The sequence below is a fragment of the Mytilus galloprovincialis genome, chromosome 12, assembly GCF_965363235.1.
Source record: "Mytilus galloprovincialis chromosome 12, xbMytGall1.hap1.1, whole genome shotgun sequence".
Classification (NCBI taxonomy): Eukaryota; Metazoa; Mollusca; class Bivalvia; order Mytilida; family Mytilidae; genus Mytilus; species Mytilus galloprovincialis.
In genome coordinates, this window is record NC_134849.1 from 14781901 (window position 1) to 14796908 (window position 15008).

Here is a 15008-nt window from a genome sequence, read left to right on the forward strand (position 1 = left end):
AACCAATAAGAATATTTTCCTTGATTATTGCATTCTCAACAGTTCAAATCTATATAACAATGGTTTATAGAAATAGTGTTTATGGTAGTAAAAAGGTCATTTAATAAACATGATGAATGTAAAACGTTTAAAATTGTGCTAAAATACTCACCAATGCATGATAGATATAATGCATCGCTAAATCCTTCACCTGCCTCATTTGTAGCTTGACATATATATGATCCTTCATCTGACATATCAAAATCTTTGATCGTCAACGATGGACAATCAATAGTTCCACCTAAGTATTTGTCTACTGTTTGGCCAACTGTTGTCTCAACACCATCCACTTCTTTTATCCATGACAGTTTTATCGGTAGAGGCTTATCCGAAACTGAACATGTTAAGGTTTGATCTGACCCACTAATTACCTGGTGTTTCTCAGAGGATATCTTGATAACCGGTTTTTCTATAATTATATGAGATCTTAACAATAGATTAACACTTTTTTGTTTGCGTAACTTATCAGTCGAACACTTATAATCGTTAACAATATTTCATAATTATAAACTTATACAGACAGACAACGGTTCTAAACGATATTTAGCTATTGCTAAGTTGTCATGCCTAATTGTGGCAACATCATTGTATATTAGTATTATTAGTAGAAATTAGATTGAAGGATAAATACATTACAAAATGTCCCTATATTTTATACAGGTGTCAGGTGAGTGGTTATGAAAGTTGAAAATTAAAAAAAAAGTGATTTTTCACTGATACTTTAATGTTCATATATCCAATACCTTTCTAAATCAATTAAACATTCGCGATAGAAACAATTCTTGTATACACGCATACATCTTTTAATCTTATTTATACAACAATTTGTAATGAAAATAGCACTTTAAACAATACTTTTTACTTATATGAATTAATACACATTTTAACACTGCAAACATTATCAATACTGACCAATACATAATAGGTGTAATTCATTGCTACACCCCTCGCCAGCATCGTTCGTAGCTTGACATGTATATGCGCCGTCATTAGACATGTTAAATCCTTTGATTGTCAATGATGGATGCTCAACTGTTCCGCCCGAATAGTTCTTCCCTGTTAAATCAACGGCTGTTTCAACTCCATTCGTTTTCTTTTTCCAAGATAATGTAGTAGGAAGTGGTAATCCCGAAACTTTACAAGTAATGATCTCATTAGACCCTTTAATAACATGTTGTCTCTCAATTGATATCTGAACAGTCGGTTTTTCTGAAATAACAACAGGACAATGTATATTTATATATCGTTGTAGTTTGTATACTCGTAGGAGTATTTAGTGGTTCTAAGGTTTATAATACCGAATGTTAAAGACAGAAAAGTGTTGAAATTGTACAGAGATTTTTCTAACTTTCAAAAAAACATGTTATTTAAGGGTAATTTTTTGCTGTACTTCTTTTAATTTTCAAATCGAAATTCGAATTACAGATGTACAAATTTAAAAGAGTTACTAGTATACGATTTCGCAGGGGTGATGCATGTTTTATTTAAATGAAAAAATGTGTTACATTTCTTATGTTCATCTATATAACAACGTCCAAATCAAGAAGAATACATTCCTTGATTAGTCCATGTTTTGAGATATAAAATGCATTCAAAAATGACTAATTGATATGGTTCATACTTCGGTATAAAATTCATCTCCTAATAAAAGTAAAAAAATAATAAAGTGCTTAAATACTCACCAATGCATGATAGATACAAAGCTTCGCTAAATCCTTCACCTGCCTCATTTGTAGCTTGACATATATATGATCCTTCATCTGACATCTCGAAGTCTTTGATCGTCAATGGCGGACAATCAATAGTTCCACCGGAGTATTTGTTTCCTGAATGGCCAACTGTTGTCTCAACACCATCCACTCGTTTTATCCAAGACATTTTTGTCGGTGGAGGCCTACCCGAAACTGAACATGTTAAGGTATGATCTGTTCCCCTATTCACCTGTTGATTCTCGGAAAATATCTTGATAACCAGTTTCTCTATAATCATATTATATATTTTGAATAGATAAACATTTTGTGTTGTTAAAAGATGTCACTAGTCTGAAACTCATCAACGTAAAAAGTTATTCATATTTCCCATTTTTGAAGACAAAAAACGGACCAATTTGTGGCAACACTATTGCATATAATTATAAGTTACTTTTAAGGATTGATGCATTACAAACTGTCCTTATTTTTTTGGACAAGTGTCAGGTGAAGTGATTATGGAACTTGTCAAACTTTCAATGACACTTCAATGTTAATTTATGCTAAACCTTCTAATTTAATAAGACATTGCCGGCAGCAACTATTTTAAGACGTATTTATTTATCTTTTTATCTTCATTATAAAACTATTTATGAATAAAAAAATACATTTTAAACATTACATTTTCCTTTTATATACAATAAACGTTTAAAAACTGTGTGACATTATCAATACTGACCAATACATAATAAATGTAATTCATTGCTACACCCCTCGCCAGCCTCGTTCGTAACTAGACATGTATATTTTCCTTCATTTGACATATCGAAGTCTTTAATCGTCAATGACGGATACTCAACTGTTCCGCCAGAATAGCTCTTCTCTGTTAAATCAACGACTGTTTCAACTCCATTCCTTTTCTTTTTCCAAGACAATGTAGTAGGAAGTGGTAATCCCGAAACTTTGCAAGTAATGATCTCATTAGACCCTTTAATAACATGTTGTCTCTCAATTGATATCTGAACAGTCGGTTTTTCTGAAATAACAACAGGACAATGTATATTGATATATCTTTGTAGTCGGAGCCTTTAGTGGATCTAAAATTTGTCATAGGCCTACCGACGGTCAAAGACAGGAAAGTGTTTAATCGTACAGAGATTTTTCTAACATTAAAAAAAAAACATGTTACTTAAGGGTAATATGTTGCTGTACTTCTTTTAATTTTCAAATCGTAATTCGAATTACAGATGTACAGATTTAAAAGAGTTACTAGTATACGATTTCGCAGAGGTGATGCATGCTTTTATTTAAGTGAAAAAATTTTGTTACGTTTCTTATGTTCATCTATATAGCAACGTCCAAATCAATAGGAATACATTCCTTGATAAGTCCATGTTTTGAGATATAAAATGCAATCAAAAATGACTAATTGATATGGTTCATACTTCACTATAAAATTCATCTCCTAATAAAAGTAAAAAAATAATAAAGTGCTTAAATACTCACCAATGCATGATAGATACAAAGCTTCGCTAAATCCTTCACCTGCCTCATTTGTAGCTTGACATGTATATGTGCCTTCATCTGACATCGTGAAGTCTTTGATCGTCAATGACGGACAATCAATAGTTCCACCGGAGTATTTTGCTCCTGTCAGATCAACAGGTGTATCTACACCATCCACTCTCTTTATCCAAGACATTTTGTTTGGTTGAGGCTTCCTCGAGACTAAACATGTTAAGGTCTGATCTGATCCCATTATCACCTGTTGATTCTCGGAAGATATCTCGATAACCGGTTTTTCTATAATTAAATAAACTGTTGTTTGTATAAGATGTCATTAATCTGAAACTCATCAACGTAAAAATATTTTTATAGTTCCAGTTTTTGCAGCCAGAAAACGTTTTTTTTACCAATACTTAGCTTACTCTGAGCTGTCATAATAATTTGTGGCAACACTTTTGTATATAAATACAAGTTCTGTGAAGGAATGATGCATTACAAATTGTCCTTATTTTTTTAAACAGGTGTCCGGTTGAGTGACTATGGAACTTGTCAAACATTCATTGACACTTCAATGTTAATTTATGCAAAACCTTTCTTATTTAATTAGACATTGTCTGAAGCAACTATTTCAAAACGCATTTTTTTCTCTTTTTATCATGATTATAGAACAATAATTTGTGAATAAAAACAAACACTTTAAACATTACATTGTCCTCTTATATACAATAAACGTTCAAAAACTGTGTAATATTATCAATACTGACCAATACACGAAAGATGTAGTTCATTGCTAAACCCCTCACCAGCATCGTTTTTAGCTTGACAGGTATATATTCCTTCATTTGACATGTCGAAGTCTTTGATCGTCAACGACGGATACTTAACGGTTCCACCAGAATAATTCTTTCTCGATAAATCAACAGTTGTTTCAACTCCATTTATTCTTTTTTTCCAAGACAATGTAGTCGGTTGTGGTTTTCCCGAAACTGTACAGGTTATGATCTGATTAGACCCTTTAATAACCTGTTCCTTCACAATAGATATTTGAACAACCGGTTTCTCTGCAATTACAGTACGTTATATGCATGAATGTATCTTTCTGGTTTGTATATTTTTTATGTTTTTAGTGGATCTCAAAGTTTATCCTTACGAATATTAAGAACAGACAAGTTTTTACATCGGATAATTTTTTTTGTTCAACCTTCAAAAACATGCTAGCAATGGCCGGGTACTAAGGTGTTGCAATTGTTTTTTCGTTTCAAACCATTATTCAATTATGAAGATGTACATCATGAAAACAGTTATACGATTGGGCGGTAGTAATTCAAGCATTTTTGTAAGTAAATAATTAGTAATACTTCTTATGTTGATCTGACATATAAAATGCATTCAAAAATTACTTATAGAAATGATTCATACTTCGGTATAAAAATCATCTAATAAAATTGAAAAAAAATAAAAATGTGTTACAATACTCACCAATGCATGCTAGATACAAAGCTTCGCTAAATCCTTCACCTGCATCGTTTATAGCTTGACATATATATGCTCCTTCATCACGCATGTCGAAGTCGTTGATCGTTAATGAAGGACAATCAATAGTTCCACCAGAGTATTTCTTTCCTGTTTGACTAATAACTGTGTCAACACCATTCAATCTCTTTATCCATGACATTTTTTTTGGTGGAGGCTTCCCCGAGACTGAACATGCTAAGGTGTGATCTGATGCCCTAATCACATGTTGATTTTCGGAAGATATCTCGATAACCGGTGTTTCTATAATTATATTAGATCTTTTGAATAGATGAACATTTTTTGTTAGCCTAAGTCTTAGTCGAACGCTTATTAACGTAGAAAGTATTTTTTTAATTTTGACCTTTTTACAGACAGGAAACAGTTCTCAACAATATTTATCTTACTCTTAGACGCCATTATATTTTTGGCACCATAATTGTATTTATAGAATAAAGAAAAATATTCAACGAGTGACCGAACAACACATTAATTCACAAAAGTTAATTATTAGTGTTGTTCGGTCACGAGTTGAATATTTTTCGATATTTGAATTCTTTAATTAGTTATTCTTTTTATTACATTGGCAAATGGCTTTGTTTAAGGGAATTAATGTAAAACATGTAAGGAACTGTATCTTTTTTCTACGCATTCACAATTTGTTTTGATCCGCCGTTTTCGACGTCTTGACAACGCCTATTGTTGTATGACGTCAGAGAGTGAAATAACCACGTTTATTTCACATGTGAAATTATCGGTTTTTATTTAACTGGGAAATCAATGTAATGTATTGCAATCAATATAATAAATAAGTTTAATCTACTTTGACGGATATATACATACACACTGTCATTTTTTTCAAACAGTTAATATTTATCTCTTGCCAATAAGATGTTGAATTTTTTTACTCATACTTATAAAACTATCATTCTAATTTGAAACTGTTCAGGAATAAAATAAAACAATCTGACTGAGAACGAATAATATCCTAGGACTGTTTAAATGAAATATTAATTACATATTATTCTTGATTTCTCCACTCTTGGCTTATTATATGTTTTTAAACAAAAGCCTATAAAAAATAGATCGTACAATTATTTGTGACTTTTTGCCTTCTGAATTATGTCCTATCAAATTAGTGACTTTCTGTCTTGCGACTTTTTTCAGTTTACTTAAATTTTTACCAGGGTTCAGTTAGTGCTGAAAAATTTTCCAGTAACTATAGAATATATTTGAAACATTTGAAAAGTTTTAAATAACATTTAACATTTGAATCATATTAGAAAGTTCTAATATGTGTTATGTTGTTCAATAATTTAGCCAAAGAAATAACTAAAAAAGAAAGGTTCTTAATTGATGAAATACAATATATATATATATACTTATACATATACATGATAAATGATTGTAAATTAGTTCAGATGTGGTTGAGTTTGGATTAAACTAGACCGAGAATGTTTCAAACTAGGTCAAGCATAGTTATGACTTAGTCGAGAATCAGTCAGACACTTAATAGTTATGTACTGTTCAGGTAAAGCTCGATAAAAAGGTTCAGACTGTTAATATGAATAAGAAGATGTGGTATGCGTGCCAACTCTTCATCTAGTGTTTGGCTTGCACACTTTTGTTCCATGTATCTATGTTAAGTTTATCTTAAACAATGATAAACACATCATTATAATTTCTAATAACAATTGAATTTTAAAAACTTCATTCAATACTTACCGATGCATAAAAGCTGCAATTCATCGCTACACCCATCTCCTGCTTCATTTGTAGCTTGACATGCATATGTTCCTTCGTCTGAAATGTCGAAATCTTTGATCGTCAATGACGGACAGTCAATGGTTCCACCAGAATATTTTTCTCCTGTCGAATCAACAGTTTGTTCGCCATGTTCATTCTCATTTACTCTCTTCGTCCAAGACAGTGTACTCGGTTGTGGTTTTCCCGAAACTGAACATGATATGATTTGATTGGATCCTTTAATGATCTGTAGTTTCTCAGAAGGTATAACCACTTTCGGTTTTTCTGCAATTCCATTCGACATATGAAATGGTAATTTGTATAAATCTTCTAATACTTAATTTATAGCTTATCATGAACAGACCGTTTTCCTACTGACAATAAATTTCCATACATTTTTTACACTGTGCAACTACCAAGCTATTCATGATTAAGAACACTAATCACAATATGAAATAGTGATGATACTTAATCTAGCTTATAAGGAGATAGGTTATCGACCTATCTTGTGTTAAATGATAATTCACTAAACTAGCAATCTATATGATAGCAATAAAATTGAGAAAGGAAATGGTGAATATGTCAAAGCGACAACCACTGTTAACAAGTTTAGTGAATGTATTGTTTTCACCTTGACCATAAAATATATTACCGAGTGAATGAAAGTAAGATATCATATGTTTTACGAAATTATTTATGGACAATGGTATTAAATAAACAACTAAATACACTTCAAAAATGTTGACATGTAACTGATGTGCCTAATCTAAAACATTGTGTCTTTAATAAAACAAATTCTCGCTCGGTTGTTTTGAGATTTTGACACCTTTGTAGGTAAATGTAGGAATGTTCTCAACGCGTATCAAACGTTGATTTTTTGATGTCGTATTAAATTAATGTTTTGTAACCATTGGATATCCTTTCTTTTGAATAAAATAATATTTGAAACTATGATTTAAAAAAATTTGTATAAAGAAACTTGGAAAATTTAACCAGACGAAATGAAGTGATGTGTGTTATCTTCATAACAAGCACTAGAAAATAAGGTTTCTACCGTTTCAAATAACTGTCAAGGCATATTTGCATAATAATTCAGATTCTAATGCAACTCGTTGGTAACGATAATGTTCATTGAACGTTTACAAATTGTTTGAACAGTTAAATTCAGGTTCTGTCTGTCCGTAACTAAGAAATCCACCCTTCTGAATCCGTAATTTTGGATGTATTTCTCACAAAATAAACAAGAGAGTTACATTTTTACCCTCAGAATCTCCTTTTTGTCAACATTTGAAACAACATTCGGAATCGAACGAAATGTATAAACACGTCAGGTGTTAATGTTTGACATCGTGAGTTTGTATATAACGTCACATTGTTTAGACATGTCAGATTCTCAAGACGAGGCAACGGTTTCACGGCCTTTTACACTCTTGTCATTTTAATTTATATTAACATGTAGCATTAGAATAGAGATACCTGTGTTGAATTTTAAGCTTGGCCTACGTAAAATTTAACTGTCGCATATATCTGTTTACCTATCTCCACCATGCTACGTTTAACGAAGGCCAAGCTTAAAATACAACAGATATATCTATAAATTCTCCTTTTTGGTCTAGCCCTGCACGTATTCAGTAATAGTCCTTCATTGACGTTTGAGCGTTTATGATAAAAAAAAATCCATAAAAGTAATTTTGAGTGAATGATGAAATAAATGAAACAAAAATAACGATTGATTGATATTGTTTAATGTCACCTGAGTTGAACTACTTTGTTCGTTTAACCCTTACTAATGTGGGTTTTTTTTTCTAATACTTTGTATTGCTTTGTTCGTTTTCATATTAACGTTTAAAATGCCACGTAACGTTACCAGTGTATGAATTTTGAATTATTATGTATTGAGGGATGCCGTTAATAAAAATTACTTTACACCTTCACTAAATTCTGTCCTAGATAAACATAAAATGGATTGTAAGCTCATATCCTCATTGATATACAGATCGTCGCTGTTATCATAAAAACCCATCAGAAACAGGCATTTCCAACGTATTATAATATTCCATTTAAAGTATAAACGGATAAAAAAAAGGTAAACAAATGAGATGCAGTAGGTTAGCATTTCTTCAAAATTATTTTTTCAATTTTTGACCTCGGGCATCACTGAGAGAAATTGTGAAAACGCGTATCTCGTGCAGAACAAAATTTGGACATTTATGTTTTTAGTACCACCAGGTCTATGCCTCTGCTTCCAGACTGATAATCCACGAGGGTAAAACCAGTACCTTCTGCATGGCATGAAAAAACGGATGTTAGATAAATAAAATTGGTTGTTATATAATATAGGAATTTTTTTTCTTCAGATTACGGAATATATCTACATCAGGGAAAACTATGATTACTTGATTGGTTTTAGATACATTTTTCTGTCATTTTAAGATATGGCTATTTATCTTTTTGATAAGTTTTCGATTTTCAATTTGTTTGGTCTCGATCATCACTGAAGCGTAATTAATTGTCGAAATCTACATCTGGTACAGAAACATTGGTACTGTTTATATTATTGATTCTATATATTTATTAAAATTGATAAGGCGTCTTTGAATTCTTGCGGACATTTCAATGTGACTTTAAAGAGAGCCATTCGCCTTTTGATGGTTCTAAACGATTGAGATTTGTCTAGAAACACACTATTGATATGTCGATGAAACAGTCACTTCTATAATCTTTTGCATAGCGTTGTATGTTCAACAATCCTATGATTTTGATCATAGATTAATTAAACAATGACAAAAACCTGTGCTTTAACTGTTAATCAAAAGAAATGTAGAACAAATATTGTTATGAAGATGAAACCTTCATTTTAAGTAACATCATGATTTTAGGATTTGAAAGAGTTTTTGAAATATTACATTGAATTTGTAAAAATATAGGTATCATATTTTATATTTGTTACTTAAAAATTATTATTGATTTACATTTGAACTGATAAAAATGAATTATAAAATTGTCTCTTTCAATTTCATTCGAAACTTGTCTTAGTTGCAAAAAAATAAAAAGGACTTCAATTATTTAGTATTGAACGTATACCCACTGAGATTATCGTAGGAAATCACCTTTAAAATACGTATTCACTTGTATTTTTTAATGACGTAAGGAGGGGGTATATTACCAACCTATACATTCCAGAGTTAATTCACCACTTTTGGAAGTCCCTGCTGCATTTGTAGCGTAGCATATGTAACATCCTTCATCACTAAGCTGAAATTCCTTAAAGACCAATGACGCTAAGTCTCTTCCTTTTCTCTTGACATTATCCTTCATCCACCATATTTGGTTTGACTTTGGAATTCCACTGATTTTACATTCGATAGTATGACTTGATCCTTTTATAATCTTTTCTTTCTGAGTTGTTAGTTTCAGTGTCAACTTTTCTATGTAAGAAAAAGAGTTTAAATAAGAATAACACGTACCAGAAAAGAAAGATGAGAGATTTAGCAAAAAAACACGAGTGAAAGTTCAAACACCGTTTAGCAGTCATGTAGATTTGGTTTTCAATTTTCGATGTATCGAAAAAGAAACGGTTGTCTTGTTGCTTGAATACAGAAATGTCAATCATTTATAAAATACAAGAACATCATAAAAATGTACAAATTTACATCTTCAATTCAATAAATTGTACACCTTGCAAGAAATGTGATTTACTAAATAAATCATTCATAATTATGTAGTGTGCGTGATCGATCTGTTCATATCTCTTCATTTGTAATTGAAGCGAAAATGTTTGCCCTTTTCCCTCATAAATACACTTTTAACATGGTAGAACATCTTCATTAGGGAATTGTTCTTTCTCTCTTCCGCAATAAGGATGAGATATCACTGCACATTAAGCAGTCCTTGTCATCAACTTATGTGTTGGAATATCCCTGTGATGTTCTCCGGCCACTAGTTTTGCTATCTATTTTGACACGTGGAAGGAATATTTGTAGAGCCGTTTAGGCAAATTAGATAACATCGATGAAAAAGAGTGCAAATACATTTTAAAAAGATATTTAGAAAAACTACTAGGTAGTAACATTTGTCCGTAGTGTTAGGCTGAATTTCTTTTAACAATATGTTAATACGTTTTTTAATTACTGTTTTTGTCAACCTCTTCATTTATTATTTCAGCTATAATCTGCAGGTCATAGAGTGAATATGAGTAGATCGGAAATGGTTTAGACTAGGACGCGCATAGTTCAGACTTGGTCGAGAATTATTATTTATTGAGGGGTGTCGTTACCAAAAAACTTTACACCTTCCTAAATTCTAATGTAGATAAAAACAAATAATCGGAAGCAAAGCTATCCGTAGTTTAGAGAAATAGCACATTCTAAAATTACGGCGTAGATTTGTTTTATAGAACTTACATATTAAAGAATAAACATATGGTCACATATCCTCATTGATATAAAAATCTTCAATTTTATGAAAAACAACATCGTAAAAAGACACAAAGGATATGAACTCAAACATTTCAATTGTGTTCCTTGAATAGTTAAAACTAGGAAGATAATGCAATGGATATGCAGTAGGTTTTTATTTTTGATTTGAAGAAACGTACGTCTGGCGTTCACAATTTTGTTCCAGGTTTCTATGTTTAGTTGATGAAAATAATGCTAAACAATTTATTATAACTTTTAATAACGATTGAAGTTTAAAACCTTTATTCAATACTTACCGATGCATAAAAGCAGTAATTCCTCGCTACACCCCTCCCCTGCCTCATTTATAGCTTGACATGTATATGTGCCTTCGTCTGACATGTCGAAGTCTTTAATCGTCAATGACGGAGAGTCAACAGTTCCACCAGCATATTTTGCTTCTGTCAGATCAACAGTTGTGTCATCTTTATTTATTCTCTTTTTCCAAGACAGTGTATTCGGTATTGGTTTTCCCGAAACAGAACATTTTATTATATGATTTGATCCTTTTATGATCTGCAGTTCCTCAGAATGTAAAAGCACTGTCGGTTTTTCTGCAAATTCATTCGACATATGAACGGTCTTTTTTAAAAATGTCCTATATTTAATGACTTTTTTCCTACTGACAATAAATATCCATGCATTGTTTACATTGTAAAACTAACAAAATATTCATGAATACGAAAAGTTATCACAGTATGAAGTGGTGATGATACTTAATCTGTTTAACAAGGAGATATTAGGTGTTAAATGATAATTCACTAAAAACTAGCAATCTATATAATAGCAACACTTTTAACATATTTATTGAATGTATTTTGAACTTTGACCATAACATATATAACTGAGTAAATTAAGACAAGAAATTATGTTCTTATAATTTTAAGAACATAGTATTATCAAAACCAATACACCTTAAAAATGTTGACGCTCATTTGATGTGTTTTCAACGATTTTTTCTCTCACTCGGCAATTTTGATTTTTTAAAACCTTTGTAATTAAATATGGGAATATCCTTAACTTGTATCAAACTTCGATTTTTTTTATGTCGTATTGAATATATATCCTTTATTTAAAATCTAATACTATTTGAAACTGTTACGATTATTCTTATTTTGTATAGAAAACAGCGGTATATTTATCAAGACGAAATTAATTGATAGGTGTTATCTTCAATAATTCAGATTTTAGGGCAACTCGTATGTGATAATAATAACCTTAGCGGTGTTTGGCATAACTTTTAGGAATTTTGGTCCTCAATGGTCTCCGTCTTCGAATATTATTTGGCCTTTTTTAATTTTTCTTGGATTCGTGCGTCACTGATGAGTCTCTTGTAGATGAAACGCGTGTCTGGCGTAAATACAAAATTTAATCCTGGTATCTATGATTAGATTATTTCAATGGACGCTGACATTTTTTTTAACGGTTGAATTTCAAGTTCTTTGAATTCCTGTCTGTTACTAAGAAACCCACCCATTTGAAGTCGGATCTTGTTTTGTATGTTATTTCTAACAAAATGACCATGAAAGTTACATTTTGACCCTCAGCATCATAAACATTCACTAATTTTGATAACAATTACTGTTTAACTGATAATATTGAATAACACAAAGTATATCTTTCAATTTTAGTTGAAACTTGGATTGATTACCAAAAAATTAAAGCAGACTTCAATGTTGATTTTATTAAACGTATACTTACTAAGTTTATCGCAGAAAATCCCCCTTAAAATATGTTTCACTTTTTTATAATGACGTAAATGGTGGGGGTTAATATACCAACCTAGACATATCAGAGATAATGGATCACTTTCGGAAGTCCCTGCTGCATTTTTAGCGTAACATATGTAACATCCTTCATCAGTAGGCTGAAATTCATCAAAGACCAATGAAGCAGAGTCTTCTCCTTTTCTCTCCAAACCATCCTTCATCCACCATATTTTGTTTGGCTTTAGAATTCCACTGATTTCACATTTGATAGTATGACTTGATCCTTTTATAATCTTTTCCTTTTGAGTTGTCAGTTTCATTGTCAATTGTTCTACGTAAAAAAACAAGTTGAATAAGAATAATTTGTCTTCCTTTTTTAATTATATTAGAAAGAGAGAAGAGATATTCAGCAAAATAACATTAATAAGCCATGAGTTAAAAAAAGCATTCCTGTAGATTTGGTTTTCAGTTTTTGTTATATCGGAATAGAAACAGTCTTGTAGCTTGAATAAAGAAATGCCAATCATTTATTAAGTACAAGGATATCATAAAAATGTACAAATTGACATCTTCTATTGTAACACAATTGTGTTTCATATCATTAATTATTATTATTATTACTGGAGTATTAATTAGGAAATTCATTAAAAAGGAATTGATTACAGCATAACCGAACATTCAATGAAATGTACTCTTTGGACACTAAATAACGATCTGTACGAATATTATAAACATATAACCTGCAGCCAATAAATGACCATGTATACTGTGAAATAACATGCATCCTGCGGGTTAATTGTATAGGTTGACAATTAACCACAGACTAGAATTATTCAACACCCAGACTGATACGTAACCGGCCATCAGCTATGGGCCGATGTTTATGGACCACTGGACTATATAAGATCCAGCTTTGGACTTGGACAGGAGGACAGATTGGTACAAGAGATTGGTACCGGAGATTCCGCCAAGGTCTCCCCCCTTCGTGGGTAGGCTTGAACCCATGTGCTTAATATCCGAAATACTCTAACAGGAATGAACAGTTACACTATACGATCACGTGCCCGTGTGAGATACTGAACATTCGAACAATACTACTTTAAAGACAGTTGTGAACATTTGAACTTTAGTATCTTTCTTGACTTTGTTATTACATAATAAAATATATTTAATCCACTGACTATGTTACATTAGTCAATTCTGATACCGTTGGACCACGATCGACTTGGATTGTTTAAAATAACGCGAAGGAATATTAAAGGTAAGAACTCAGTTACTTTCATTTTTCTTAATGGAAAATCAAGATATTTCTATGTCAGTACAAAAAGAAGAAAAGGCTTTTCAAGGGATGTTACACATATTAAGTAAAGTTTTTAATTTTAAAGGGATTGAGCATAGATGTAATACATCTATGGATTGAGGCTGTACTTTTAAAAGGCTTAAAATCTGATGTTTTTGTTCACGAGATGTGGTTTGCACGATTTTTGTTATTAGGTATTTTTAGGTATTTTATATATAGGTAAATTTAAAAATTATGAGTACACATTTTTTTTTCATGATAAGAATGAAATGTTATTTTTGGTGTATTTTTTTTATTTGCTGTTATTGAATTCAATAGATATCATAGGATAAATGATTTTTAAAAAGAGTAAAATATATTTTTTTTTAGAAAGTAAGAAGCTAGTTTTTCGTTCAGAGTAAATATGTTAAAAAAAAGAGTAAATATGGCTGATACAATATCATTTTTTGGAGGTATTTTGGGTTTTTGTTTTGATCATATATTTTATGGGTTGTTTTTTTTGAAGATACATGCAATTATTCTAGAAAATATGTATTTTACGTAAAATAAGCAGAGCACCGGTGTAAATTAAGGTTGATTTAGAACCTTTGGTTGATGAAGTTAAGGGTACTTTGAGGATACATTGTTTGCGTGTAAGAACCATTGGGTGATGGTTTCGCAGTTGGATAGTGTTAACGCACATTTGTTTAGAGAAAACAAATAGTCTATAATTTTAGATTCCAACCCCTTCTTCGGTTGATTAACATAAGTGATGTTAGTAATTAAATGGTGCAAGTTTTTTTTTATGGTGTTAGATTACGCCATATTTACATATTGTAAATAGGAAAAGAGACGTATCTTCAGAAAATAGCACATAAATATGTTTTGCCCTAAGGGATTTACATACTAGTATTGTTGTGGTAGATTGATATTAAATTAAAAAAAAAAGAGAGACATACGAACGTAACGAGAAAATTAAAGTGAAATAGATAATTGATATTAAAGGAAAACTAGCTTTACAGTAAAATTGAAATTTTTCATGAACACTTTAATATGAGGATTATTATTAGAA

The 15008-nt window shown here is 31.1% G+C and overlaps 1 protein-coding gene across 1 annotated transcript in view; it reads right to left on the reverse strand.

Moving 5' to 3' along the window:
• Nucleotides 1–12977, reverse strand: part of LOC143055222 (hemicentin-1-like) — a 30218-nt gene extending 17241 nt beyond the window's left edge. Inside the window, exons 1-11 of the mRNA XM_076228355.1 lie at nucleotides 12731–12977; nucleotides 11206–11502; nucleotides 9662–9919; nucleotides 6471–6776; nucleotides 4713–5009; nucleotides 3998–4294; nucleotides 3234–3530; nucleotides 2467–2763; nucleotides 1722–2018; nucleotides 952–1248; nucleotides 152–448 (exon numbers count right to left, since the gene is read on the reverse strand). Of these exons, the coding sequence (XP_076084470.1) occupies nucleotides 152–448; nucleotides 952–1248; nucleotides 1722–2018; nucleotides 2467–2763; nucleotides 3234–3530; nucleotides 3998–4294; nucleotides 4713–5009; nucleotides 6471–6776; nucleotides 9662–9919; nucleotides 11206–11502; nucleotides 12731–12977 (3187 nt within the window). The remainder of the gene's footprint in view (nucleotides 1–151; nucleotides 449–951; nucleotides 1249–1721; nucleotides 2019–2466; nucleotides 2764–3233; nucleotides 3531–3997; nucleotides 4295–4712; nucleotides 5010–6470; nucleotides 6777–9661; nucleotides 9920–11205; nucleotides 11503–12730) is intronic.
• Nucleotides 12978–15008: the final 2031 nt, after the last annotated feature.